This window comes from Microtus pennsylvanicus, chromosome 2 (genome assembly GCF_037038515.1).
Source record: "Microtus pennsylvanicus isolate mMicPen1 chromosome 2, mMicPen1.hap1, whole genome shotgun sequence".
Taxonomy (NCBI): Eukaryota; Metazoa; Chordata; class Mammalia; order Rodentia; family Cricetidae; genus Microtus; species Microtus pennsylvanicus.
This window is the reverse complement of record NC_134580.1, coordinates 131,351,816-131,375,087: the sequence shown is the minus strand read 5'-3', so window position 1 is coordinate 131,375,087 and position 23,272 is coordinate 131,351,816. Positions and strand designations below refer to the sequence as shown.

At 51.0% G+C, this 23,272-nt stretch overlaps 2 protein-coding genes across 3 annotated transcripts in view; one reads left to right on the top strand and one right to left on the bottom strand.

Moving 5' to 3' along the window:
• Window positions 1–262: 262 nt before the first annotated feature.
• On the bottom strand, window positions 263–4,686 carry Spag4 (sperm associated antigen 4). Of its 2 annotated transcripts, XM_075962700.1 has the most exons (12): window positions 4,257–4,686; window positions 3,747–3,851; window positions 3,388–3,454; window positions 3,201–3,262; window positions 2,952–2,995; window positions 2,705–2,730; window positions 2,477–2,585; window positions 2,208–2,283; window positions 1,989–2,104; window positions 1,467–1,634; window positions 565–654; window positions 263–474 (listed from the first exon to the last, which is right to left on the bottom strand). In XM_075962700.1, exons 1-12 carry the CDS (start codon window positions 4,564–4,566, stop codon window positions 319–321), a joined length of 1,329 nt encoding a protein of 442 aa, XP_075818815.1. In that variant the 5' UTR covers window positions 4,567–4,686; the 3' UTR covers window positions 263–318. The 2 variants fall into 2 exon arrangements, with proteins under 2 accessions (XP_075818815.1, XP_075818816.1); XM_075962701.1 differs by lacking the exons at window positions 2,705–2,730; window positions 2,952–2,995; window positions 3,201–3,262.
• A 6,298-nt stretch (window positions 4,687–10,984) lies between these two features.
• LOC142844413 (fer-1-like protein 4) overlaps window positions 10,985–23,272 on the top strand; it is a 36,336-nt gene continuing 24,048 nt past the window's right edge. Inside the window, exons 1-19 of the mRNA XM_075962846.1 lie at window positions 10,985–11,063; window positions 11,308–11,363; window positions 11,726–11,814; window positions 11,890–11,989; window positions 15,356–15,447; window positions 15,584–15,625; window positions 16,025–16,189; window positions 16,649–16,709; window positions 16,813–16,944; window positions 17,181–17,243; window positions 17,405–17,489; window positions 17,729–17,888; window positions 18,004–18,187; window positions 18,944–19,130; window positions 19,582–19,946; window positions 20,286–20,394; window positions 20,580–20,754; window positions 20,848–20,968; window positions 21,281–21,381. Of these exons, the coding sequence (XP_075818961.1) occupies window positions 10,985–11,063; window positions 11,308–11,363; window positions 11,726–11,814; window positions 11,890–11,989; window positions 15,356–15,447; window positions 15,584–15,625; window positions 16,025–16,189; window positions 16,649–16,709; window positions 16,813–16,944; window positions 17,181–17,243; window positions 17,405–17,489; window positions 17,729–17,888; window positions 18,004–18,187; window positions 18,944–19,130; window positions 19,582–19,946; window positions 20,286–20,394; window positions 20,580–20,754; window positions 20,848–20,968; window positions 21,281–21,381 (2,366 nt within the window). The remainder of the gene's footprint in view (window positions 11,064–11,307; window positions 11,364–11,725; window positions 11,815–11,889; window positions 11,990–15,355; window positions 15,448–15,583; window positions 15,626–16,024; window positions 16,190–16,648; window positions 16,710–16,812; window positions 16,945–17,180; window positions 17,244–17,404; window positions 17,490–17,728; window positions 17,889–18,003; window positions 18,188–18,943; window positions 19,131–19,581; window positions 19,947–20,285; window positions 20,395–20,579; window positions 20,755–20,847; window positions 20,969–21,280; window positions 21,382–23,272) is intronic.

Here is a 23,272-nt window from a genome sequence, read left to right as displayed (position 1 = left end):
CCTCGTGAGGGAGGCCCCGTTCTTGGGCTCCTTTTCCCGAGTATGAGTGGAGCGAGTTGCTGCCCGAGTTTCCGTCCCTGTACCGAGGATCAAGCTGCATTGTGTACAGTGTGGAATGTCCAAAACACTTTCTCTTGCACATGGTAGACACTGTAGGCACCACCTGCTGCTACTATGTGACTCTGGACTTGAGAAAAGGATGTGTTGAGGGCCGTGTTGTGCCATACTGACCTGCCCCAGGCAACCAGAGCTTGCCCCCAAAGGTGACCTCCCAGCACTGATGCACAAATCTCAATTCTCCTCCAACCATCAGCATTTTTAATTGGGTCCCCCAGTGACCCCTGTAGCACTGTCTGCCCACTCCGAGATCCGCACGCCGTGGGCACGGACTCGATATAAGCATGTGAAACGGGGATGGCCCCAGTTGCTTCGAATCTGAATCTTCACCTTGGGGAAGGCTGATGGAGGGTCATTCTGGGGAGACAAACGGGTCATGCCAACAACTGCTCTCAAGACTGTCCTTCCCACCAATGTCCATTGCCCCACCCCCAGAGAAAAACACACCTGTAGGTGGAAAGTTTGAATTTCAGATTTCTGCACATCAAAGGTGAATTTTCCCAAGAACACTTCCGTCTCATCATCAGCTTGGAGCCCCTGGAGGGGAAGAGTGTATGGGGGAACAGTGAGGTACAGAGGAAGCAGGGGACAGCTTTGTTCAGGGCCGTCTACACATCCACAGCTACCTGTGCTCTGGTTCATGCTCTAACATAGCATGTGTAGTGTGGAATGTAACAGCCAGGATAGCCTAGCACCAGGGATGCTAAGGCAGGAGTGAGTTTAAGGTCAACCTGCGCTGCACAGAAGGCCCTGTCTTAAGCAAACCAACCAGGCTACTAGAAAGTTGTTAGCAGGGCAGGAAAGATGGCTCTTGCCAAGGACCCACATGGCAGCTCACAGTGCTTAACTCCAGTTCAGAGAACCTACCAGTATCTTCTAGCTCACGGTGCTTAACTCCAGTTCAGAGAACCTACCAGTATCTTCTAGCTCATGGTGCTTAACTCCAGTTCAGAGAACCTACCAGTATCTTCTGACTTTCTGGGGCACTAGGCATGTGTGTGATACACTACTTACACACAGGCAAAACCACTCACACTTAAATCTTTTTTAAAAAGTAATGTGACTGAGCTCGTAATCGCTCCTTTTAAGAGCACGATCATTCCCCTTCAGATGGGAGGAAACAACAGTACTTCATAGGTTTTGCAGAAGCAATGAAATAATATAGAGAGAGCTTAGAAAGCCAAGCCTACTATCTGGATATGGTGATGCTCATTACAGCCTGTAGCGGCCCACATGCGTTATGTCCAGTTTACAGATGAGCAAACAATGACACGCACTGGCAATAGTTCTCACCACCGTCTAGGGTTTCCTAAGCAGACGCTCCACCTCCTGGTCCCCACCCCACTCACAAAGACTGCAAAGTCCCGGGGTGCACTGCTGGCCCCTCCAGTGTGTGCCACAGTGGGTGGAGGATGCTGTAGGGTGATGTCGCTTAGCTGCACATGGCCTGGCAGTCGGATCACCACCTGACCTTGGTCGCCTTCAAAGGCCCAGCAGTTTCCAGGGAACACATCTGGCTGCAGGGGTTTAGACAGACTATCAGAACACATGACAAATCCAAGACCAGACAGTACTGAGAACTGGAAGGCAGCCTGAGCTGCAGAGAAGACCCTGTCCTAGGGCTGCTGCTCAGCCCAGAGCTCTGCCTTCTGCCTTGGTTCTTGCCTGTCCACGTGAGGCAATGCTGAGTCCCCAGCACTTCAGTTCTCTTCAGTTTAACGGCATCCTTGGCTTGGCAGGAACCTTCCCACACCATGCCAGCCCCTGCCTACAGTGGGGCACCTTCTGAAGCCAAACTGACCTCAGTTCCAGTCCTCTCTCCTGGCTCTTGCCCTTTGGCACCATCCCCAGCACCCTGGTTCCAGGCCCACCTCCAGTATGACTGAGGGTGGGCGAGCATAGTTCCAGAAGCTCAAGCGATTCCAGAAGTAGGCAGTGTTGGTGTCTTCATAGTCACTGGACGTCTTCTCCAGGTCGATAGAGGCTCCTGGGTGGGCAGAAGTCACTTTTAGGGACTCCCAGGCTTTCTCATCAATGTCGTTATCTAGGTTCCAGAGTCTGCTTCTTTCCACGTGTCTACTACGTCTTACCCACAGAGCTCAGTGCATAGTCGGGTTTCCGCACGAAGTCCTCATTCAGCCTCTGGAACACAAGCTTGGCCACTCTCTAAAGGCAGAGGGTGGAACAGGAGGGTTGCAGTGGCCCTGCTTCTCGGTAACACAATATTCAGATAGGACCTTAAGGGTCTTGGGAAAGAGTCCCCACAGTGGGTATTGGGGGTGAAGATTCATCTCAGGACCCAGGATGTGCCAGTTCCAAAGCGCAGCTCTGTCCCCGAGCCCCCGTGGAGGGGACTCACCTCACTGTGGGCTGCGCGCACACTGGACACCTCCTTGTGAAGATTATTCAGCTCCTTCTGTAGCTGCTGCAGCTGCTGGCTCTGGGAGTGCACGCGCTGGTGGTATTGGCTGGATTGGGGAGGCAGGTGCCATGTGTTAGCTACCCATCCCTGTGCATGCCTTTCTGAAGGCCCCCAAAGAGAGATTTGCAGAGCTGTCCAGCTCCCACCCCATCTGCCCTCTTTCACCTTAGAGTCAGCATCTCCTGAGGCTCCTGTTGAGGGAGGGACGAATAAGCAACCTTCTTCTCCCAAGTCAGCAAGGTGTGGCTAGACTCCCAGAACCTCCCTTTTTGAGATTTACTACCCTTTCCCTCCCATTCTGGGATGGCCTCTGGGGATTGCACTCAGTGCTTCCAACACTGCCCCTCCCAGCAACCCAGTGATGCCCTCCCCACAACCTCCACTCTGCCTGGAGACAGTCTCTCCAACTCACATTCTCCAAAGTGGGGACCAGGTACAGGAGACCCCACCAGAATACTAGAAAAAGAGAACGGGGCATCTGCTGATATAAGGGAACCAGGAGGAAAGCAAGGGAGTTTGGGGCTGGGGCTGCAGAAGGACTGACAGTGAGAGACGAGACCAAGCGGGGTCACTAGAGTGGGCCGAGGGGCACAGGGACCTGTGAGCTGAATTTGGCTGCAAACCTGCAGAGCTGGGGCCCCAGGGAGTTGAAGCTCCTCACCTGCCAGAAAGATGCTCAGGAGCGACAAAGAACTGAACAGGAAGCGGATGGAGCAGACTTCCCTGAAGAACCAGGGTGGAAGCCTGAGGCCCTAACCCACCCTAGCCTCGACCCCAGGGTTCTAGCCTTGGTTGGACCCAGCCCTGCTGCCCTTCCCTGAGCCATCCCTGCCCATTCTTCCTCTGACCTGTACACACTGACCAGCGCGTCTCCTGCCACTGATAACAATATGCTCAGCACCTGAAAGAGGAGGCCTGGGGACGGGGACAGGAGAAACCTCTCAGAGAGGGCAAGCCACGTGGGTGAGGTGGTGCAGCTTCAGAAAGGCTCGGGAAGGGCCAGGGGGGCAAGGTCCTGGGACTCAGGAGGTGAGGGTGGGCTGGGAAAACGAGCCGAGGCTGGACTCTTGGGCTCAGGCTTGGGCAGAACTGGGGTTCCGAGTGCCAGGTCAGAGGGGGTCGGGCTGGATTCTGGGACCCGGGCTAGGGAGGAGAACTGGGGTTCCGAGTGCCAGGTTCGAGAGAATGGGGCTGTCCTGGCTCATACTCAGGAAGCTCTTGGACATCCGCGTGGGAGGCATCTCCTGCCTCAGATCCAGGACCGGGAGAAGGTTGAGTTGCTCCTCCAAGTCTTCAGGAGATTCACCCGGTTCTGCGGGAGCGCAGGGCTCCATTGAGGTCTTGGGCACCGCAGTCCCGCACTTCCCCCGGGGCCCGGGCGCAGGCTCCTGAACCTAGTGCTAAACAGCTGGGCAGCCTCTCTAACAGGCCTCGCTCCCGCCGCACCCCCATGCCTGAGTCTCAGTGCGGCGGGGCTCGGGTCCAGGCTGCCACTCGCGCTGGCGCTGCGGCGCCTCCTCTGCCAGGCCCAAACACTGGATCGTCTCCGCCCCCTCCCGGGACCGGCCGTGGCACCGTGCCCCGCCCCTCAGGGACTCGCATGGAGCGCGCCCCCCTCAGGGGCGAAATGGGAACTGCACCCTAGTCCGCGCCGGGCCCCGCCCCGCCCCTCGCGGCCGTCCCGCCCTCTCGCCCCCGGGCTCGACCCCGCCCGCACCCGAGGCCCCGCCCCTCACGGTTGCCGCGCCACAGGCGGTCTGGCCATTGTGGCTCCGAGGCGCAGGCTTCGGCAGAGAGCTTCCTGCCCAGGTGTCTCCTCCGGGCACTCCTGGGCTTATGGCGGGCTCACCACAGCTCGAGCCCCGGGCCCTTCTGCCCTCGGGCTGCTCGAGCTCCGGCCCAGCGGACCGGCGCCCATTGCTGTCCCCCGAAGTCACGCTGTGGGAACTATTGCTGTTCTCGCTGAAGAAGTCGGGTGCGGGATTGTGAGAGGATGCGGCCGAGCCTGAGCGGGGGCTCCGCCGCATCCTGCCCTGGGGCTTCCCAGGGGAAGCCGAAGTCGCTGCAGCCAAAGCCCTCGGCCCTCCCTCCGCTGCCGCGCGCCACGGGGGTCAGATCCTGCCTGAGCCCCGAGCGGCGCGGCCGACTCTGCCCACTGCTGCCGTCACAGAGGAGCACGTCACAGAGCCGCGTGACGTCACTGGCAGCCAAGCGGTCGCCCGCTTTTTTTATGGCTTCGTGTGTGGGACCGGAGGTTGAAGTCTGCTATCTTACAGAGATCCTTCTGCCTCTGCCTCCTTAGTGCTGGGATTAAAGACGTGCGCCACTACCACCCGGCTGCACACTTTATTTTTGGGACAGGGTGTCTGTAGCTCTGGCTGGCCTGGAACCTGTTACGTATACCAGGATGTCCGCAAACTCACAGAGATCCCACCCTCTTCTACCTCCTGAGTACTGGGATTAAAGGTGTGCACCATCACCAACCAGCTGGGATGAAAGCTCTTAGCTTGAACTGCAAACACCAAGTAGAGAACAAAGTGGAAATGGTGCAAGTCTCTAAATTCCCAAAGCTTGACTTCAAGTGACAGACTTCTTCGAACAAGACCACACCTCCTAAGCCTCCCCAAACAGTGCCATCAGCTCTGCACCCAGTGTGTAAGCTGAGGAATGGGAAGTATTTCTCATTCCAGCAACAATAAGCTATTGCTGTGGCCTGGTGTAGGAGGTCCTTCTGTCTATGTGTTGCTTTCATTAATGAATAAAGAAACTGCCTTGGCCTGTTGATAGGGCAAAACTTAGGTAGGCATGGAAGAGGGAACTGAATGCTGGGAGAAAGGAGGCAGAGTCAGAGAGACGCCATGGAGCCGCCAGAGATAGGACACTATGAACCTTGCTGCTAAGCCACTGCCACATGGTGATACACAGATGAATATAAATGGGTTAAATTAATATGTAAGAGTTAGCTAATAAGAAGTTAGAGCTAATGGGCCAAGCAGTGATTTAATGAATACAGTTTCTGTGTGATGATTTCGGGAGTAAGTTAGCCGGGCTGCCAGGACCAACAAGCGGCTCTCTCCTTCCTGCAACAGTGGCCCTTGGTTGCCTCCCAGAACTTGAAGGTAAGAATCTATTGCTGCAAACACCATATGCTTTGGATGCAGAACTTGGAAGAATCGAGCTGTAACTTTTCCAGAAGGCCCCTCCTTAAGGCCTAGCTCTCATAGTATCACAGCTATTATATGGGGAGATGCGATGTAACAATCAACCTATCTACTTTCACAGTCTGTCCATCTGTAAAGCCAACGAACCCGAACAATGACCAGCTGGTGAAATGTCCCCAGCAGTACAGTAGCGGCACTATTATCTAAAGGGTCACCAATAGCTATTCAGTTGGACTGAAGACCCACTCAGTAGGAGGGAATTCGTGCTGGGTGTAAACGTGGCCAACTCTTATGTGGCTGAAGGGGTTATAGACCCTAGAAGGGAATCTACTGTTACCATTTTCCTCAGTCAATAAAGTTTCTAGTTGTATTCTAAGCACTGATACCCGCAGGGAAGTGCAGCTTCTTTTTGCAGCACACAGAGGCTATGGCAGAGATCCACAACTGGTCAAAACCCAGAGAATGGGTGACAGTGTATTGTCGGCCCCGAGGTTATACCTGTGTAGGGGACACAGAGGTCCTTGTGCTCACAGGTAAGCAGTAAGGGAACCAGGAATGTTAAACGATGGGGTTGTCTCTCAAAGGAAGAGATGTATAACCTGCTTCCCACCCAGAAGACTGGGACTGGATGTGCTGTATAGCCTGGTGACTTTCGTGGTCTCGGTATGGCCAGGTCACTCCTGACTCCTCCAGACTCTTGTGTTTGTCTCAGTCATCGTCCCTAAGCCCTTCTCTTGAGCATTGTTTCTCAGTCACTAGAACTCATCTTTACAGAAGAGGCCACATGGACTTTACAAAGAGTGTTGATGTAGTCAAGCCTTAAGATTTATTGTATGCATGGGATGAAGTAATTACCATGAGGAATCCTTTTTCAAAATTGTGCTCTGCTGAAACACGCCTAAAGTAAACTGCCCAGGGTAAGACTCTAGAAGTTTGAACTAACTACTGAGTCTTGTTGAATCCCTCTTGCCTCACTTGAGTGACCCTCTGCTGGCCCTGGGGGTCACAGAGACCCCCACACATCTACAATGCAACCCCTAACACCCAAGGCTTAGGAAACATGGGAAGAAGGATCAGGAGGATTGTAAGAGCCGGAGATGCTTCGCCCATGAAATCCCAACAATATGGTCACCTCAACAAGGCCCATGTAGTAACAGCAGACATGCCAACCTGGTTAGGGGAATTTCTTAAAGCTCCACCTCTAGGTGAAGCACTACAGACAAACAGTGTCTGGTGAGAGAAGGAGAATCAGTTTTCCAGAGGCAAACATACTGATAGGTTATCCCAAGAGGAAGAGGTCAGTCCTAAGCACGTGTATACAAGAGCTACACTATGGGCTCGGTAGGGTGTGTGTACACCTGCTCTAATTAGTATAGAAGAGGTCATGACTTTGAGAGGGAGTGATGGGGGCACAGGAGGAGTTGGAGAGGGAGGGGTATCTGGAAATGATATAAATACCATGTATGAAATTCTCAAAAAGATTAAGTTAAAAAGCAACCTTTCTTGCCAAGTATGGAGTTCCATGGTGGTTGTTTAGCTTTTTTGTTTGTTTTGAGTGGTTTTTAGATTTTAGGGACAGGATCTCCTGTAGCCCAGGATTGCCTCAAACTCACTTTGTCATGATGACCTTGAACCTCCCATCCCTCTGCCTCCATCTCCTAAATTCTGAGGTTAGAGTAATTTGGGATTAAACCTATGGCCTCCTGCGTGCTTGGCAAGTATTCTACTACCTGAGTGACATCCCCAGTTCTTCCTAATGCCATTAGTGGGACATAAAAGCTTACTCAAGGAGGAGCCATGTTATAGAGCTTGAGGTGTATAACAAGACCCAGTTCTTCGGATGGTCCAATCTTATCTATCATTGCTGCCCTGTACATTCCTTGCATTTCAGTCAAGCTGACCAAATTACAAGTCCTAGGGCATACCAATCCTTCCCACTCCCTAAATGCTGACCATGGGTCCCAGTTTCTGTCTTAGATCCTGTTTTAAAGACTCCCTCTTCAGCAAAGGGCTTCTGTCGGCCCTCCTCAGAGATTCCCCAGTCCCATCTCTTTCCTACTGTGAAAGTAACTGTGGTATGTTCTTTTCAGGCTTAGGAGCACATCTATTTCACCTTTCCTTGTCTGCATCTCTCCATGTGTAAGAACTCAACAAAAGTTCTGCACATAGGAAGTAATTAAAGGGAATAATTGGAGCCGGGCGGTGGTGGCGCACGCCTTTAATCCCAGCACTCGGGAGGCAGAGGCAGGCGGATCTCTGTGAGTTCGAGACCAGCCTGGTCCACAAGAGCTAGTTCCAGGACAGGCTCCAAAACCACAGAGAAACCCTGTCTCGAAAAACCAAAAAAAAAAAAAAAAAAGGGAATAATTGGGAGTCTGGATGGTGGTGGTGCACATCTTTAATCTCAGCACTTGGGAGGCAGAGGCTGGTAGATCTCTGAGTTCAAGGCCAGCCTGGTCTACAAGCGAGTTCCAGGACAGCCAGAGCTACACAGAGAAACCCTGTCTCAAGAAACAAAACAGCGAGCTTGGTCTACAGAGCAAGTTCCAGGACAGGTTCCAACGCCACAGAGAAACTCTGTCTTGAAAAATCAAACAAACAAACAAAAAACAAAAAAAAGGAAGGGAATAACTGGGCCAGGGAGATGGACCAGTGAGGAAAAACTTCTTGCCAAGCCTGACCGACGGACGACCTGCGTTTGCTTGCCAGGCCCCACGTGGTGGAAGAAGAACAGTCACTCCTGCAGGCTGTCTTCTGACCTACACATGCATGCCTTCTGGTTAAGACACACAAAATACAACTACTATATGTAGGCTAGGGTTGCATTCAACCTCTTATTAATTTGACAAATGTAACACTGGGGACAAGGGGTTCATCCAGACAGTGTATCTTTGTTCTTTGTGAAACTAGGTCTCACTGTGCAGCTCAAGTTGACCTTGAATGAGAAATTCTCCTGCTTCAGTCTCCCAACTCTTGGAATTACAACTGTGTGTTCCATGCTTAGCCCCAGGACAGAAGAAAGGGTTGAGCCAGGTGTGGTGGCACACACCTTTAATACTAGCATAAGGGAGGCAGGAGCAGGTGGATATTTTTGTTTGTTTGTTTTTGCTTTTTTGTTTTTATTTTTTATATCTTGTTTTTCAAGACAGGTTTTCTTGTAGTTTTGGATCATGTCCTGGAACCCACTCTGTAGATCAAGTTGGCCTCAAACTCACAAAGATCCATCTGCCTCTGCCTTTCAAGTGTGCTGGGATTAAAGGCATGCGCCACTACCGCCTGACACAGGTGGATATCTGAATTAAAGGCTAGTCTGATTATATAGTGAGTTCCAGGACAGCCAGGGCTATACAGAGAAACTCTATCTCAACTCCCCCCCCCAAAAAAAACCCAAACCAAGCCAAAAACAAACAAAAACTAGGGTCATTTTAGAAGAAGGAACTGCAATTGAGAAAATGTCCCAGTCACACTGGCCTGTAAGCAAGCCTGTAGGGCATTTTCTTGATTAAAGATTGATTTAGAAGGGTCATATGAGAAGAAGGTTCATCAGCTGAGAAAATTCCACATAAGATTTGGGTGTAGGCAGGTGTACAGGTGTGCCTACACCTGTAGGGTGCCTTAATTAGTGACTGATAGGGGGGAGCCCAGTCTACTGTGGGCAAGGACAACCCTGGACTAGTGGTCCTAGGTCCTATTAAAAAAAAAGTAGGCTTAACTGGAGCTTCCATGGCCTCTGCATGAAGCTCCAGCCTCAGGTTCCTACCCAGTTTGAGTTCCTGCCTTGGTTTCCCTCAAGAGACCCCAACATTTTGGGGATGCCAATACCATGGGATGACCATCAAGGACAGCAGCAGTTATGGAGTGGTGACTTAGGATATGAAAGTCAAATAAACCCTTCCCTCCCCAAGTTGCCTTGTGTCAAGGTGGTTCATAACAGCACTTGAGAGGTAGAGGCAGGAAGATCTCTGTGAGTTCAAGGCCAACCTGGTCTACAGAGTGAGTTCCGGGACAGTGAGAGTTACACAGAGAAACCCTGTCTCAAAAAATCCCCCCAAAACAAACAAAAACCCATGAGACTTAAATTTCCAATATATTTTATATTGTGTTACTTATTGATATGAGATCTTGGGGATGAACAAAGATTATTATTAAATATTGTTGCAATAGTGTGTCAAGTTGACAAGGGTCAAGACTAGTTTTATGTCAACTTGACAAAAGCTAAAGTCGTATGAGAGTAGGAAGCCTCTGTAAGATTGGGTTTAGGCAAACCTGTTGGGAATTTTCTTAATTACTCCCCAAACTGCTTTTGGTCATAGTGTTTCATCACAGCAATGATAACCCTAAGACACCGCCCTCAGTTACTTATGGTCACTGCATTTTATCACAGCCATAGACAGAAAACCAAGGCAATGTCCTTGAAGCTTCATAGGCTAGCAGGGACCACCCTAAGATTCCCATTTTCTCCATTCGTACCCTATCCCAGGTCCCACCCCTGAAAGACCCTCAGAGTGGTCCTTCCCTCAGGAGGAGACCCCTAACCCAAGGAACAGTCGAGACCACTGGCTGCAATTAGCAAGAGGTTTATTGGGTGGGCACAGGTACCTGTGGGCGGCAAAGTCCTTTCGGAGGACTTGCGCTCCTGCAGGCTGGGAGAAGGTCTTTTTATAGGAAAAGGGTGGCAAAAGCAGGCATACAGAAGCAATGTATGGTTACAGGGATCTCATTGGTCAGTTCGAATGAGGCGATGAGTTCATTTAGGGGACAAGTTTCCCGGAGACATGAAGGTCTGATAATAATCGCAGACTTGGCCCTATCTAGGGTACATGTAGATTTTCCTAGAACTGTTCGTTCCCCTCCTAGGCCTGGTGTCTGACCACAGATATCCTGTTTTGGCCGCCTAGGAGTACCGACTTTACCTTGAACTTGCATTTGTTTGCGTGAAAGCCTTGCAAAATGGCATTACAGCAGCTAAGCTGGGGTCTTTCACCCCATAAAGATGAGATACAGGCTGAAGCTCCTTGCCATCCTGCAGATGGTACAGGCAGAGTCCTGTGCTGACAACAGGGACCTTATCCCACCCCTCAGCCCCCAATCCTTCCCACCCATGACCTCCTTCCCTACCTCTCAGGTCTCAGTGCTTCCCCACCCGTGACTTCCAGGCCTGTCCCCTGTGTGTTTGACTAAAGGGAAGGGATTGCTGAACCTGCTGGGTGAGCCAGTGAGTCATGGACAACACAGGTGGGCAGAAGGGCAAGCAGGCAGACCGAGAGCCAGAGGTTCGGCAGCCATGGCTCTGACCGTGTGTGTGAGGCACATAGCAGGGCTGCCGGGCATCCATGACAGACAAGTGAAGCTCTGCTTTCGGGGTGAGACTTGCATGGATGGTCTGAGGGTTTTTAGAATTGGGGAGCCTTGCATTTTCATTCCCTAGACTCCAACTTAAATCCTTGCTCTCCCTATAACCTGTCTCCCTCCTCCCCGGCTTCTTTCCCTGTTTTCTACTTTTCTTTAAGCCTGGCTGGGGAACTAGACACTGGCCCATGGGTGGATGAGGTAAATGATTTGTGTCTATGGAGAGGCTGATAAATAACTAGTTTCATTTTTGAGCAGGCTTTACCCAGAAAACAAGGAAAATTCACTGTGGCCAAGAAGCAGATGTTGGTGAGGTCTGTATAGCCAGTTCCTAGCTGGAAAGAAGACAGTACTTTTTTTTGGGGGGGGGGAGCTCCATACTGGGGCACAAGGGGTCATTCCTGGGCTTGGAAGGTGTGGTCTCCAGAAATGGTATGAATCTTAGACTTGAAAGATCTGACCTGGTTTGAGACGTCAGTCTCAACACTAGCGGGATTAATTCTTGATTGGCAGTGAGTCCCAAATCAGCCCTAGACTGAAGTCAACTCCATGTTGGGTGGGGGTTGTTCGAGGCTTGGGAGATCAGTTCTAGAGGTAGCCTCATGTTTGGACTGTTGGGAGTAGACTCTGCGAGGGTCAGCCCAGCATTCGGTTATGAGTGTCTCTCTGTCTCCAGCTGTTTCGTTGGCCCCACTATGGATCTCCACTGGCTGGGGAGAGTCTATCTGTACAGGTGGTCAACTGTAGCCGCGTGTTCAGCCCCAGGTAAGCAGAGCTGGAGGAAGCCAGGGAATGGTGTCACCACCTGGTTCACTCTTCAGCTCCACACCTTTCTTCTAGGCCCCTTGGGACCCTGGTGATCTCCCTGCAGCAGTTGCAAAGTGCTGGGCACTTGGTGCTGAGGGAAGCCCTAGTGGACGAGAAACTCCGGGTGTCCCCAGTAAGTGCCACCAGCCCACCATCAGCAAGCCTGGGACTTCTCCAGACAGAGGGTTCGATTTAACTGAGGGGAAAATTTGAGCCAGACAGCAGGGATAACAAGCACCCCAGCTTAGGCTCCCTTCCAGTAGCCCCTGCCCGAATCCTACATGGGCCAGAAGCAGGCTATTTCTGAGTCCCAAAGGGTGTGTACTGTTGCTCCTTGGATTTGGGGTAGACTCACTTTTTTTTCTTATGGACAATGATGTACCCAGTAGGATTTTCCTGGAATTTCATGGAAGGTTGCCTATCCTTAGAAGAGGTAGACTTGGCTTTGAATCTCAGACCTGCCACTTCCCACTGGAGAGCCTAGAAGAGTTCAGCACCTCTAAGCTGTTTCCTCATTTACATAATGGAGAGCCAGACTTATGTTTTTATTTTTATATTTTTAAATTCAATCATTGGTTAAGTTCAAGGATGATGTTGAGCAATAGGGATTCAACGGTAAGCAAAACCAAACAGAGATTTGCTTTTGTGAAGCTCAGTAGCTGAGCTTCCATGTAGGCAGAAGTGAATTTGCTGTTGGTGGGTGTTACAGAAGGGCTGATAAGTGTAGCACAAATTCTAATTATTATTATTATTATTTTAGTTTTTGGTTTTTTTGAAACAGGGTTTCTCTGTAGCTTTGGAGCCTGTCCTGGAAGTAGCTCTTGTAGACCAAGCTGGCCTTGAACTCACAGAGATCCGCCTGCCTCTGCTTCCCGAGTGCTGGGATTAAAGATATGTGCCACCACTGCCTGGCAATTCTAATTATTCTTAATTATAGAAACTCAGAGTCAGATATCAGGGTCTGAAAGTTGAAGGATCAGAGCAGCAGCAGAGCATCAGAGCAGCCAACCACTAGAGTTCTTAGCTCTCCCAATGCTCAGACCAAAGTGGTGATCCTGTCTTTATGACTCCTCAGACTGACTGCTGCCTCTGTGAAACCTCAGACTGCATGCTCAGACTGAATCCTCAAACAATCTCTCTCTCTACAAAACCTCAGACTGCATCTGAACTCTTTCTCCTTCTGCCTTACATTCCTCTCTCCACCCAGCCACGTCACTCCGGTCTCTACCCCCCTAGGGCTGGGATTAAAGGTATGGGATCCCAAGTGCTGGGACCACTTTTGTGTGAGCTCTGTTTCTCTTTTAGACAGATTTAATCTCAGGGCCCAGATTTAATTCAGGGCCCAGAGTGGCCTTGAACTCACAGAGATCCAATGGCCTCTGTCTCCTGTCTGCTGATTGCTGGGATTAAAGGTGTGTGCCACCACTGCCTGGTCTCTAGTGGCTTAGCTCTGCACTCTGATCTTCAGGCAAGCTTTATTTATTAGTTTACAAACAAAATATCACTACAGGTAAGAGTCAATGAGAGTATAACCAGTTTGTGACCTAGATGGGGAGGTCGGAAGAGTTTCTCTGGGGAAACAATGCTTGAGTTCAGAACTGAAGGTTATAGGTGCTAACTAGGTAGGAATGAGAAAGTTCAGACAGAGAAGCCTGATTATGTAAAATCCCTGTGTGCTGATGGGGGGCTTAGTTGGGGTGCTGAGCAGGACAGAAACATAGAATGAGATGGAGCTGCAAGAGTTGTCAGGGACCAGCCATGCAGAGCTGTGAAGGCCAAGAACAGAGAAAGAATAGGCTCAAGAGGTAACTTGCACATTGAGATTAAATTTTGTTGCTGTTTATTAAGGGTTTGTTTTGTAGTTTCCAGGCTTAGATTTGTTTGTTTTCAGTGCTGCTGAGTCCAATACCCAAGCCTTTCTGAATGCTAGGCAAGTTCTCTGCCAACTGAGCTGGATCCTCAGCCTTCAGTCCCTTTCACTTATTTCCTTTTTTATTAATAACTGACGAGGTAGTGCACACCCATAATCCCAGCAGAGGCAGAGGCAGAGGCAGAGGCAGGGGCAGGTGGGTCTCTCTGAGCTCCAGGCCAGCTTGGTTTACATAGTGACTTCCAGACCACACTAAAACGTTGTCTCAAAAAATTATTTTAAGAGCCGGGCGGTGGTGGCGCACGCCTTTAATCCCAGCACTCGGGAGGCAGAGGCAGGTGGATCTCTGTGAGTTCGAGACCAGCCTGGTCTACAGAGCTAGTTCCAGGACAGGCTCCAAAGCCACAGAGAAACCCTGTCTCGAAAAACCGAAAAAAAAAATATTTTAAGCATTATTTTTAAGATTAATTTATTCATGTACTTTATGTATATGAGTGCCCTGTCTACATGTATACCTGCATGCCAGAAGAGAAAATCAGATCCCATTATAGAGGCTTGTGAGTCACCATGTTTGTCCTGGGAATTGAACCTAGACCAGTGCTTTTAACAGATGAACCATCTCTCTAGTCCCTTAAACATTTATTTTTTAAAAAATAAAAAAAAATTTATTTAGTTAGTTAGTTATTTTGGTTTTCTGAGACAGGGTTTCTCTGTGTAGCCTGGTTGTCCTGGAACTCACTCTGTAGACTAGGCTGGCTTCTGAACCCAGAGATCCAACTGCCTTCTTGAGTGCTGGGATTAAAGGTGTGCGCCACCACCACCCAATCAAACATTATTTTTTTACGTGTGGGTGAGCGTATGTGTAGAAGTTGAAAGACACCTTCTAGGAGTCGGTTCTCCTCCTCCCCTTGTAGGTGCTGGTCATCAAACTCAGGTTGCCAGCAAGCATCCTTGAACTACTAAGCCATCTCCCCGCACCATTGCCCTTAGTTCTCAAGAAGGTTGTGGATACTTTAAAAATAATATTCTTTTTTTTTTTTTTTTGGTTTTTCGAGACAGGGTTTCTCTGTGGTTTTGGAGCCTGTCCTGGAACTAGCTCTTGTAGACCAGGCTGGTCTCGAACTCACACAGATCCGCCTGCCTCTGCCTCCCGAGTGCTGGGATTAAAGGCGTGTGCCACCACCGCCCGGCCCAAAAATAATATTCTTTATTAATTCTATGAGAACTTAATACATTGTATTTTGATCATATTCATTCCCAGCTCTTCTCATATGTCTCCTGTCCACCCTCACCCCCTTTCCCATCCCACTGTGAGTTTTCTTTTTCTTTTTTTCATCCCCTGACAATAGTTCAGTTTGTGTTGCCCAACTACTCTTAGGAGTGGGGCCTGCCTTGGTGTGTAGCTGACCTACCAGGGGTCATATCATTAAAACCGACTCCACCTCTTTTAGCAGCTACCAGATGCAGAAGATTGGGAATGCTGACATTATCGATAGTCAGAGAGGAACACATTACTACAGACATTGCCCAAAGGGTCTCTGTTTGCAGAGGGCGTGTAAGGCATTGTGCTAGTACTCTCTTAGCCCCATGTCAGTTTGAGGGGACCCATGGACACCCTATCTCTTTCAGATCCAGGTGGAGCTTGACTTAAAGTATCAGCCCCCTGAGGGAGCTGCTGGAACCTGGGCAGAGGAGGACTTTGGGACACCCATTCGAGACAGGTAATCTTCTAGAAACTTAAGCAACTGGCCCTGAAGAGAAAAAAGGAGCATTCACCTCCTCTCTGGGTCTGCTGGGCACTGTGACCCTGAGCGGGTTCTCACAGGCAGATCTCACCCTCTTTGTTTCCCCTCCCAGCTCAGAACTGATCATCCCCAATGTGGGCTTCCAGGAGTTGGAGTAAGTATGTGGGAGCTGACTGCGAGCCACAGGGGTCAGTCCGGGGGTTGAGAACCAGTGTCATGGAGTCAGTTCCAGGGTCTGAGATTTAATTATAAGGTCAGAGGTTCTGAAATTAGAATGATGTGATAGCATATACCTTTAATCCCAGGTGGATCTCTGTGAGTTCAAGGCCAGCCTGGTCTACAAAGGGAGTCCCAAAACTGCCAGGGCTGTTACACAAAGAAATCCTGTCTCAAAGAAAAGAAAAGGAAAGGAAAGAAAAGAATTAGTCCCAGAATAAGTGTGTGTGGGTGGTCAATCTGAAGGTCAAAGGTCAATCCTAAAATAAGCAGAAACAAGGGAGGCCCAGCAACAGGTGACAGGCTAGTCATGACCTTTGAGGGCTTTTCCCATCAGGCCCGGGGAGGCCAGGCTGGAGCGTCGGGCAGTGGCTCTGGGCCGGAAGCTAGCTCGAAGCCTAGGAACACAGGATGACGGAGAGAATGAGCTGGAGCTGGAGCTGGAGGGGGAGGATGAGCCTGACGTGGAGATTTCTGGAGTGGTGTTCAGCCCCCTCAAAAGGTAAAGTGTTCTCACGCCCTGTCAGTGAGTCAGTCTTCCTCACACACGTAAGGCCACGCCCATCCACACCGGGGAATGGGGGAAAAGGTGGATACTCTGGCATCAAGGGTCATTCCCTTATAGGCCCAGACACGGTCATAGTCAAAGTCAGTTATAGTGACTCACACCAGTTTGTAAAGAAATTGGATTAGGATAGGTTTTATCAGTGTGAGATCTCTTAGAACAGTGCTGGCACCTAGCAGATCTCAACCAACTTTGTCTGAGCAAGCAAACGGGTTCAGAGCTCCAAGACTGAGTCAAACTCTGGATGTAGGCCTGAGATGAAGGTAGAGCACAGTAATCTGAGAGGACTTAGACTCCAAAAGCTCATGGTGCAGAGACCGCCTGCCAGCAGCAGGCAACTGCGTGTGTGGGCGGGTGAGGAAGGTGAAGTAACGGTGACCCTACGCTTCTCTACAGCCGCACCCTGGGCCTGCCCCGTGGGGATCCCTTCCAGGTGTGCAGAGCCCAGGACTTCCAGGTATGGCTCTTGTGCCTTATTCTAAGCCTCGTGGAACCTCCCAGGGTTCTCCCCTTATCCAGGCAGGTCTCACTCTCCTCCCTCTTTTGCATTCCTTACCTAGGTCGGGGTCACTGTACTTGAGGCCCAGAAACTAGTGGGAGTCAATATTAACCCCTACGTGGCTGTGCGCGTGGGGGATCAGCGCCGCGTGACCACAACACAGCGTGGAACCAATTGCCCCTTCTACAACGAGGTGAGCACGATCAAGGAAGAGGGCGAGCCTGAGATAATGGGGGGGGGGTATGATCCAGACAGACCTCGTCCCTGGAGAGGGCGGGGCCTGGGTGCAAAGACGCGCGGTTCTGTGACTGAAGAGTGTGCAGGCACCTTTTAGGAAAGGGACCCGCATTTCTTTGCACGATTTCGGGGCCAGCTGAATGAGCCCCTCCACCTAACCTTCCCTCCCTTCTCTTTTCTCACTCAACCCAGTACTTCTTGTTCGAATTTCACAAGACTCGGCTCCACCTACAAGACTTGCTGCTGGAGATCACTGTGAGTGGGAAAGAGGACCGGGTCAAGAAAGGGGCAATGCCCAGCTGAGTATATAGGTGGCTGAGGCAGAAAGAGCGCCAGGAGTTCAAGGCCCTGCCAGGGCTATAGAGTGAGACTCAACGAAGGGGCCAAAGCACCAGGACTAACTCGTCTCTCCCCAGGCTTTCCACTCGCAGACTCTCCCTTTTATGGCCACCAGGATAGGCACCTTCAGGATGGATCTGGGCGTGGCCTTGGACCAGCCAGGTACTGAACCCTCCTCTCACTCAAACTCATTCACACGCACGAAGACTCCAGAAACTGAACTCTGGTCACTCACCCGTGCTGTCGACACTAACTTCTGAGAACAGCCACCTCTTCTAAAGACTGGCTTTTCACATACTCGGGCTATTCTCTCTATGGGGACAGGCTGCTTCGACCCAAACCCCAGCCATTGTCCAACGTCCAATGTAGACTCACTCCTCGTTCCATCCCTCTGTCCTTAGATGGGCACTTCCATCAAAAGTGGGCTCCTCTGCATGACCCCCGTGACACCCGCTCGGGGACCAAGGGCTTCGTCAAGATCACCTTGTCTGTGAGGGCACGTGGGGACCTTCCCCTTCCACTGCCACCCCCATGCCCGGGGACCAGTTCAGATATTGACAAGTGAGCTGGGGTGCGGTGGGAATGGAGAACCGGAGGAGGCCTGGCCTGGGGGTGGGGTCAGAGGATCAAAGGGGCTCAGGCTCCAGCTTTACTCCTCAGCGTGGGCTCTTCCTAGGAATCTACTCCTGCCCCGTGGAGTGCAGGCTGAGAGGCCATGGGCTCGCCTGCGGATACGCGTGTATCGTGCAGAGGGTCTTCCCACAGTGCGTACGGGGCTGCTAGGCAGTCTGGCCCGTGCCCTGCATGACCAGCACGTCCTCCTGGACCCCTATGTGCGGGTGAGCTTCCTGGGACAGCAGGTAAGTGACTTCTGTCCCCCTATGCCACACCTCGAGATTTTTAAAAAGTTATTTGTTAAAGATATTTTCATTTGCTGGGCGGTGGCGGCACACGCCTTTAATCCCAGCACTTGGGAGGCAGAGACAAGCCAATCTCTGTGAGTTTGAGGCCAGCCTGGTCTAAAGGCTAGTTTCAGGATAGGCACCAAAGCTATAGAGAAACCCTGTTTTGAAAGAATAAGAAAGAGAAAAAGAGAGAAAGAAAAAAAGAAAAGATATCTTTATTTACTCATTTTGAGACACGGTTTTGCTATGTAGCCCTACCTGGCCTGGAATTCAGAGATCCACTTGGTAGGATTACAGGCATGCGCCACAGCGCCTGGCTATTTTTATTCTTAGTTATGTGCACGCAGGGCTGTGTGGTGTTCTGTGCACTTGAGTACAGGTGCCCACCAAGACCTGAAGAGGGTGTCAGACGCCTGCAGCTGGAGTCACAGATGCTTGTGAACTGCTCCATGTGCGGACTAGGAGCCAACAAACAAACAAACAAAAAAACGCTCCCTGGAAAAGCACTCTTAACTAACCACCGAGCCATCTCTCCAGCCTTTATAATTTGTTCTGTGTATGTGTGTGGGTGCGCTGAGTGCCATGCACACGTATGGAGATCAGAGGACAACCTGCAGGGTCAACCGTGTAGGACCTGGGGACCAAACTCAGGTCATTACAGAACCATCTTCTGGGACCCTCACTGACCCCTTCCACCTGACTTTCCTTCAGGGTGAGACTTCGGTGCGTGGAGAAGAAGCGGCTCCCGAGTGGAATGAGCAGTTGAGCTTTATGGAACTCTTCCCGCCACTAACGCGCGGCCTTCGCCTGCAGCTGCGTGACGACGCGCCGCTCCTGGATGTGGCGCTCGCCACGCACGTGCTGGACCTGAGGCAGATCTCGAACTCTGGCCGCGCGGGTGAGCATGCCTGGCCCGTGTGGGGCACCGTCTGCCCTAGCTCACGTCAGCCCCTCAGAACAAAGACCATCCTTAGAACACAGGCCCCTAGGCATAACCATCTATTCCCCAGAAGGAACTGTTCTAAGCCAGGCTCCTCCTTCCGACCATGACCCCGCCTCTGGTTTTACAAGCTTAAACACAGTGGCAGCTCCAGTCAAGCCTTGCTGTATAAGGACCACTGTGAAATCTGAGGCTTCAATACCCACCATCCAGCACCCCAATTACCACATAAGTAGTTCCGTCCCAGCCTCAGCTCTCCCTAAAGTCCAGAGAGGTCCTCGGTCTGCTACTGTGACAAACAGGTCCGTGTCCTCTCCCCCCTCCAACTGGAGGATACAAAGGTATACAGTCCAGAGCAGTCTTCTTTTACCCTGTTCTCCCATCCAAAACCTGTTCTTGTCCTCCACAGCGGGGTTTAAGCCCACTTTCGGTCCAGCCTGGGTGCCCCTCTATGGCTCGCTCCCCAGTGGCAGGCTCCGGGATGGTCTTCAAAGTCTCAACGAAGGCATTGGGGAAGGCATTTGGTTCCGGGGCCGACTTCTGGTAGCTGTGTCCATGGAGGTGTTGGAAGGCAGAGTTGAACCAAAGTCCCCTCAGACCACAAAGGGGTCCAGATTATCCCGACTCGCTGGAAAGAAGAAAAAAAAGAAAACCAAGCAGGATCAGACACCGGCTGCCGTTCTGCAGCCTGTGGATGCCGGCGCCAGTGGGGATGCACCTGAGATTCCCAGTGCAATGGAGGTGGAGGTGGAGGAGTTGCTGCCTCTGCCAGAGGTGGGGGTTGGTGGTGGTGACCCTCAGCATGGGTGGACAAGGCCCGTAAATCCCCTTCTGAGCATTAGATACATCATGATGCTGTTTCCAGTTTGGGAACGTGAATATGAATTTAGTGTATGTGCACATGTGTGCTGATGTGATACATGGCGTATATAGAGGGAGTGGGCCAGGGAGAATCAGTCCCCTGGACCAATGTATGGGGGAGCTACCAGGGGTCAAGGGGGAGGTACGACACTCCCAGAGCCCCCGGGACCTTAGTTGGAATCTTTCTGTGGGCATTGTGAAGAGCCGACTACTCCTTGGGAGGGCAGTAGCTGATCTAATTCTCGTTCCTAGAATGCCCTGGCGCCCTGTGAAGATTTCCTACTCTTTGCAGTGGTCTTTGAGGCCACCATGATTGATCCTTCGCTGGCCAAGCAGCCCATCAGCTTGGAGATTTCTATTGGTGTGTGACCTAGATGGGCACTGAAGGTCATGGGATTGAGAGTGGGCCCTCTTGTTTCAGTCTTTAGACTACAGGAGGAATGGTCAGCTTCAGGGATAGTGGTGGGTTCTCTTACGGAGGGAAAGGCTGCGGAGGAGAAATGCATCTAACCCTCAGTTCTGACCTTTGATCCTCTGTGGGGCCAGGTCATGCAGGACGCAGAGAGGAACAATTGGGCCAAAGGTCAAGGACTGTCGAAACTCAAGATAGCACACTGGAAGCTCAACCTCTCCTGGGATCTGAGGACAGAGGGTCAGGGCAGGAGGAGGAAGAGCTGCTGGGGACACCTGCTCAGTGGCCTGAGCCTGTGGATGGCAATGGGTGAGTGATCTGAGTGACTTGTCAGAGGGTATAGACGAGCCCCCAAGCACTCAGGATGCCCCCAAACCCCTCCCTTCTCTCTGTTTGGCCCAGGCCATACCTCTGCTTGCCTCTGCGTCACCGAAAGCCTTGTCTGCATGTTTGGAGCCGCTGGGAGGATTACACTTGGCGCCTGCATTGCAGCAATAGTGTGCGCAAAGTAGCGGAGAGGCTGGTGAGAGCAAGGTGGCCCCCGAAGGGAAAGGCCTAGCCACAGGGCACCCAAGACTCAGCTTTGGAAGGCTCCAAAATAGACACGAATGGGGTGGAGCTCACACCTTGTTGGTGTAGGACCAGGAAATGGGTGGACAAGGCTCAGAGTTTCTAGGCAAACTGAGGGGAACAAAATTGTGGGAGCTTGGAGAGGGGTGGGTGGAGTGATGGACGGGAGTGGAGACAGAAGGGCTAGAGAAACCGACCAGTGGTATGAATGGGTGGGGTATGGGCCAGGGACCCCCAAGACTGACTTCTGCTGGAACCCACACAGGACCAGGGCTTGTGGGAGGCTGAGAAGATGCAGCGCAGGTCCAGGCTGGGTGCCTGCACACGACTCAAGCAGACTCTGGAAGAGCTGGTGGCTGGGAGCAGGTGAGCTGAGCTGAGTCAGTCCCGGGGGCTGCCAATCCCTGGCCAGTCTCATGATGGGCAAGAGACTCAAGGTGACTGTCTAGACCAAGCTGCATTTACCCAGCACCTACAGATGAAAGAGAACGAGAAGTGTCTGTATCAATGGAGCGTGATAGAGATCACGGGTTGTTGGGCTCCTACAAGCTTATAAGGCTCCTCTCCTCTCCTATATCCTGAGAAGGGAAAACCTTACCCTCATCCATCCAGCCTATACCTGGCCAGCTTCTGCGCCCATTTGTTGGTCCTTCCTGACTCATTGCTTCCCCAGTTGCCCCTCTGTGATGCTGATTTAATCTTCCTTCACCTCCTGCATTAACTAGTTCTGCTGTCATCCGACTCCTCATTCTTAACTAGTCCTTTCCCAGTTTGACTAGTTGTTGCTCTAACCACATGAACAAGTTCTAGTCGTTTTCACCTTTCACCCACACTGCTAGGAATTTGATAACTTGCCCCAGACGCTTGAGCCCCTATCTGACACTTTTCTCAAGAGTTTTCTCTTCATTCAGCAAACACTTCTGGCACTTGCTATGCCATGGCAGTGACCATGGTTTCTTCTCTGGGTGACAGGAGGGAGCCACTGAAGGTCTTGAAATTCTAATTTATAACTTTAGAAAGGATGAGTGGGAGAGAGATGGTGTGAGAGAAGACAGGATTGCTAAAGAAGGCGTTGTAATAGTTTAGGAGATAGGAGATGAACGGAACCGTGCAATGGAAATGAGGTAAACAGATTCAAAGGAGGCTGGGCATGCAGCTCACCTGCCTGGCATGCACAGAACCCCGGGTTCAATCCCCAGCACTGCAGAAACCAGGCATGGTGGTGCATGTTTGTAACCCCAGCACTTGGGAGGGAGAGGCAGGAGGATCAGAAGTTCAAGGTCAGCCTCAGTTTGAGACCAGTGTTACAGACACAAGGTCATTGTCTATAGAAAAAAAAACCATAAACAGCCAAGCGTTCACAGTTGGCATTTGCAGAGCATGGCTAGATGTACAAGAGGAAAAAAACATGTTCAGTCACAGATCTTAGTCCAGTGTCTGTGACTTTTCTCATTGCTGTGAAAAAAATATTTCTCCAAAATGACTTACAGAAGAATTTATTTTGGGGGTACAGTGTTGGGGGTACAATTCATTGCAGCAGGGAAGGCATTCTAGCAAGAGCAGGACACAGGTGACCAACAGCATCTACAGTCAGGAAGCAGGGCTGACAAACGCGTGGGGCTCAGCTCACCTTCTCCATTTTATTCAACCCAGGACCTCAGCCCACGAGACAGTGCTACCCACAGTTCTAGCGGGTCATTCCAGATAAACTTACCCAACCTAAGCTGGACGGTGGTGGTGCACACCTGTAAGCCCAGCACTTGGGAGGCAGAAACAGGAGATCTCTGTGAGTTCAAAGCCAGCCTAGACTTCAGTGCTAATTTCAGGAAAGCCAGGGTTATACAGAGAAATCCTGTCTTGAAAAAAAAAGTGTGTGTGTGTGTGGGGGGGGTTGGAGAGATGGTTTTGAGTTTAAGAGCACGGACTGCTTTTCAATTTCCAGCACCCATATGGCAGCTCACAACTGTCTGTAATGCCAGTTTCATGGGACCCAACACTCCCACACAAAAATATACATGCAGGCAAAACACTAATGTTCATAAAATAAATTTAAAATTGGAAAAAGAAAATTTTTAAAAAGGCATGTTTACATTGAGATTGTTTACAAAGTACATAAAGATGGGTACTGTTGGCTCAGAGAGAGTGCCCAAGATTTTGGATCTAGGGAGATTGACTGGGATAAACATGCCTGTGGGCATCAGGATTGGTCTGGCCCTAAGATAACACAGAAGTGACTTAGGCTATTGTAAAGTACAAG

What these genes read in the sequence shown, in the direction of transcription:
- Spag4 (XM_075962700.1), bottom strand. Translation starts at nt 4,566, where the DNA reads ATGCGGCGGAGCCCCCGCTCAGGCTCGGCCGCATCCTCTCACAATCCC. An exon ending in GCGCTGGTCAGTGTGTACAG is followed by an intron (nt 3,263 to 3,387) that starts GTCAGAGGAAGA and finishes CTGGTTCTTCAG; the next exon opens with GGAAGTCTGCTCCATCCGCT. An exon ending in TGCGCGCAGCCCACAGTGAG is followed by an intron (nt 2,284 to 2,476) that starts GTGAGTCCCCTC and finishes CTCTGCCTTTAG; the next exon opens with AGAGTGGCCAAGCTTGTGTT.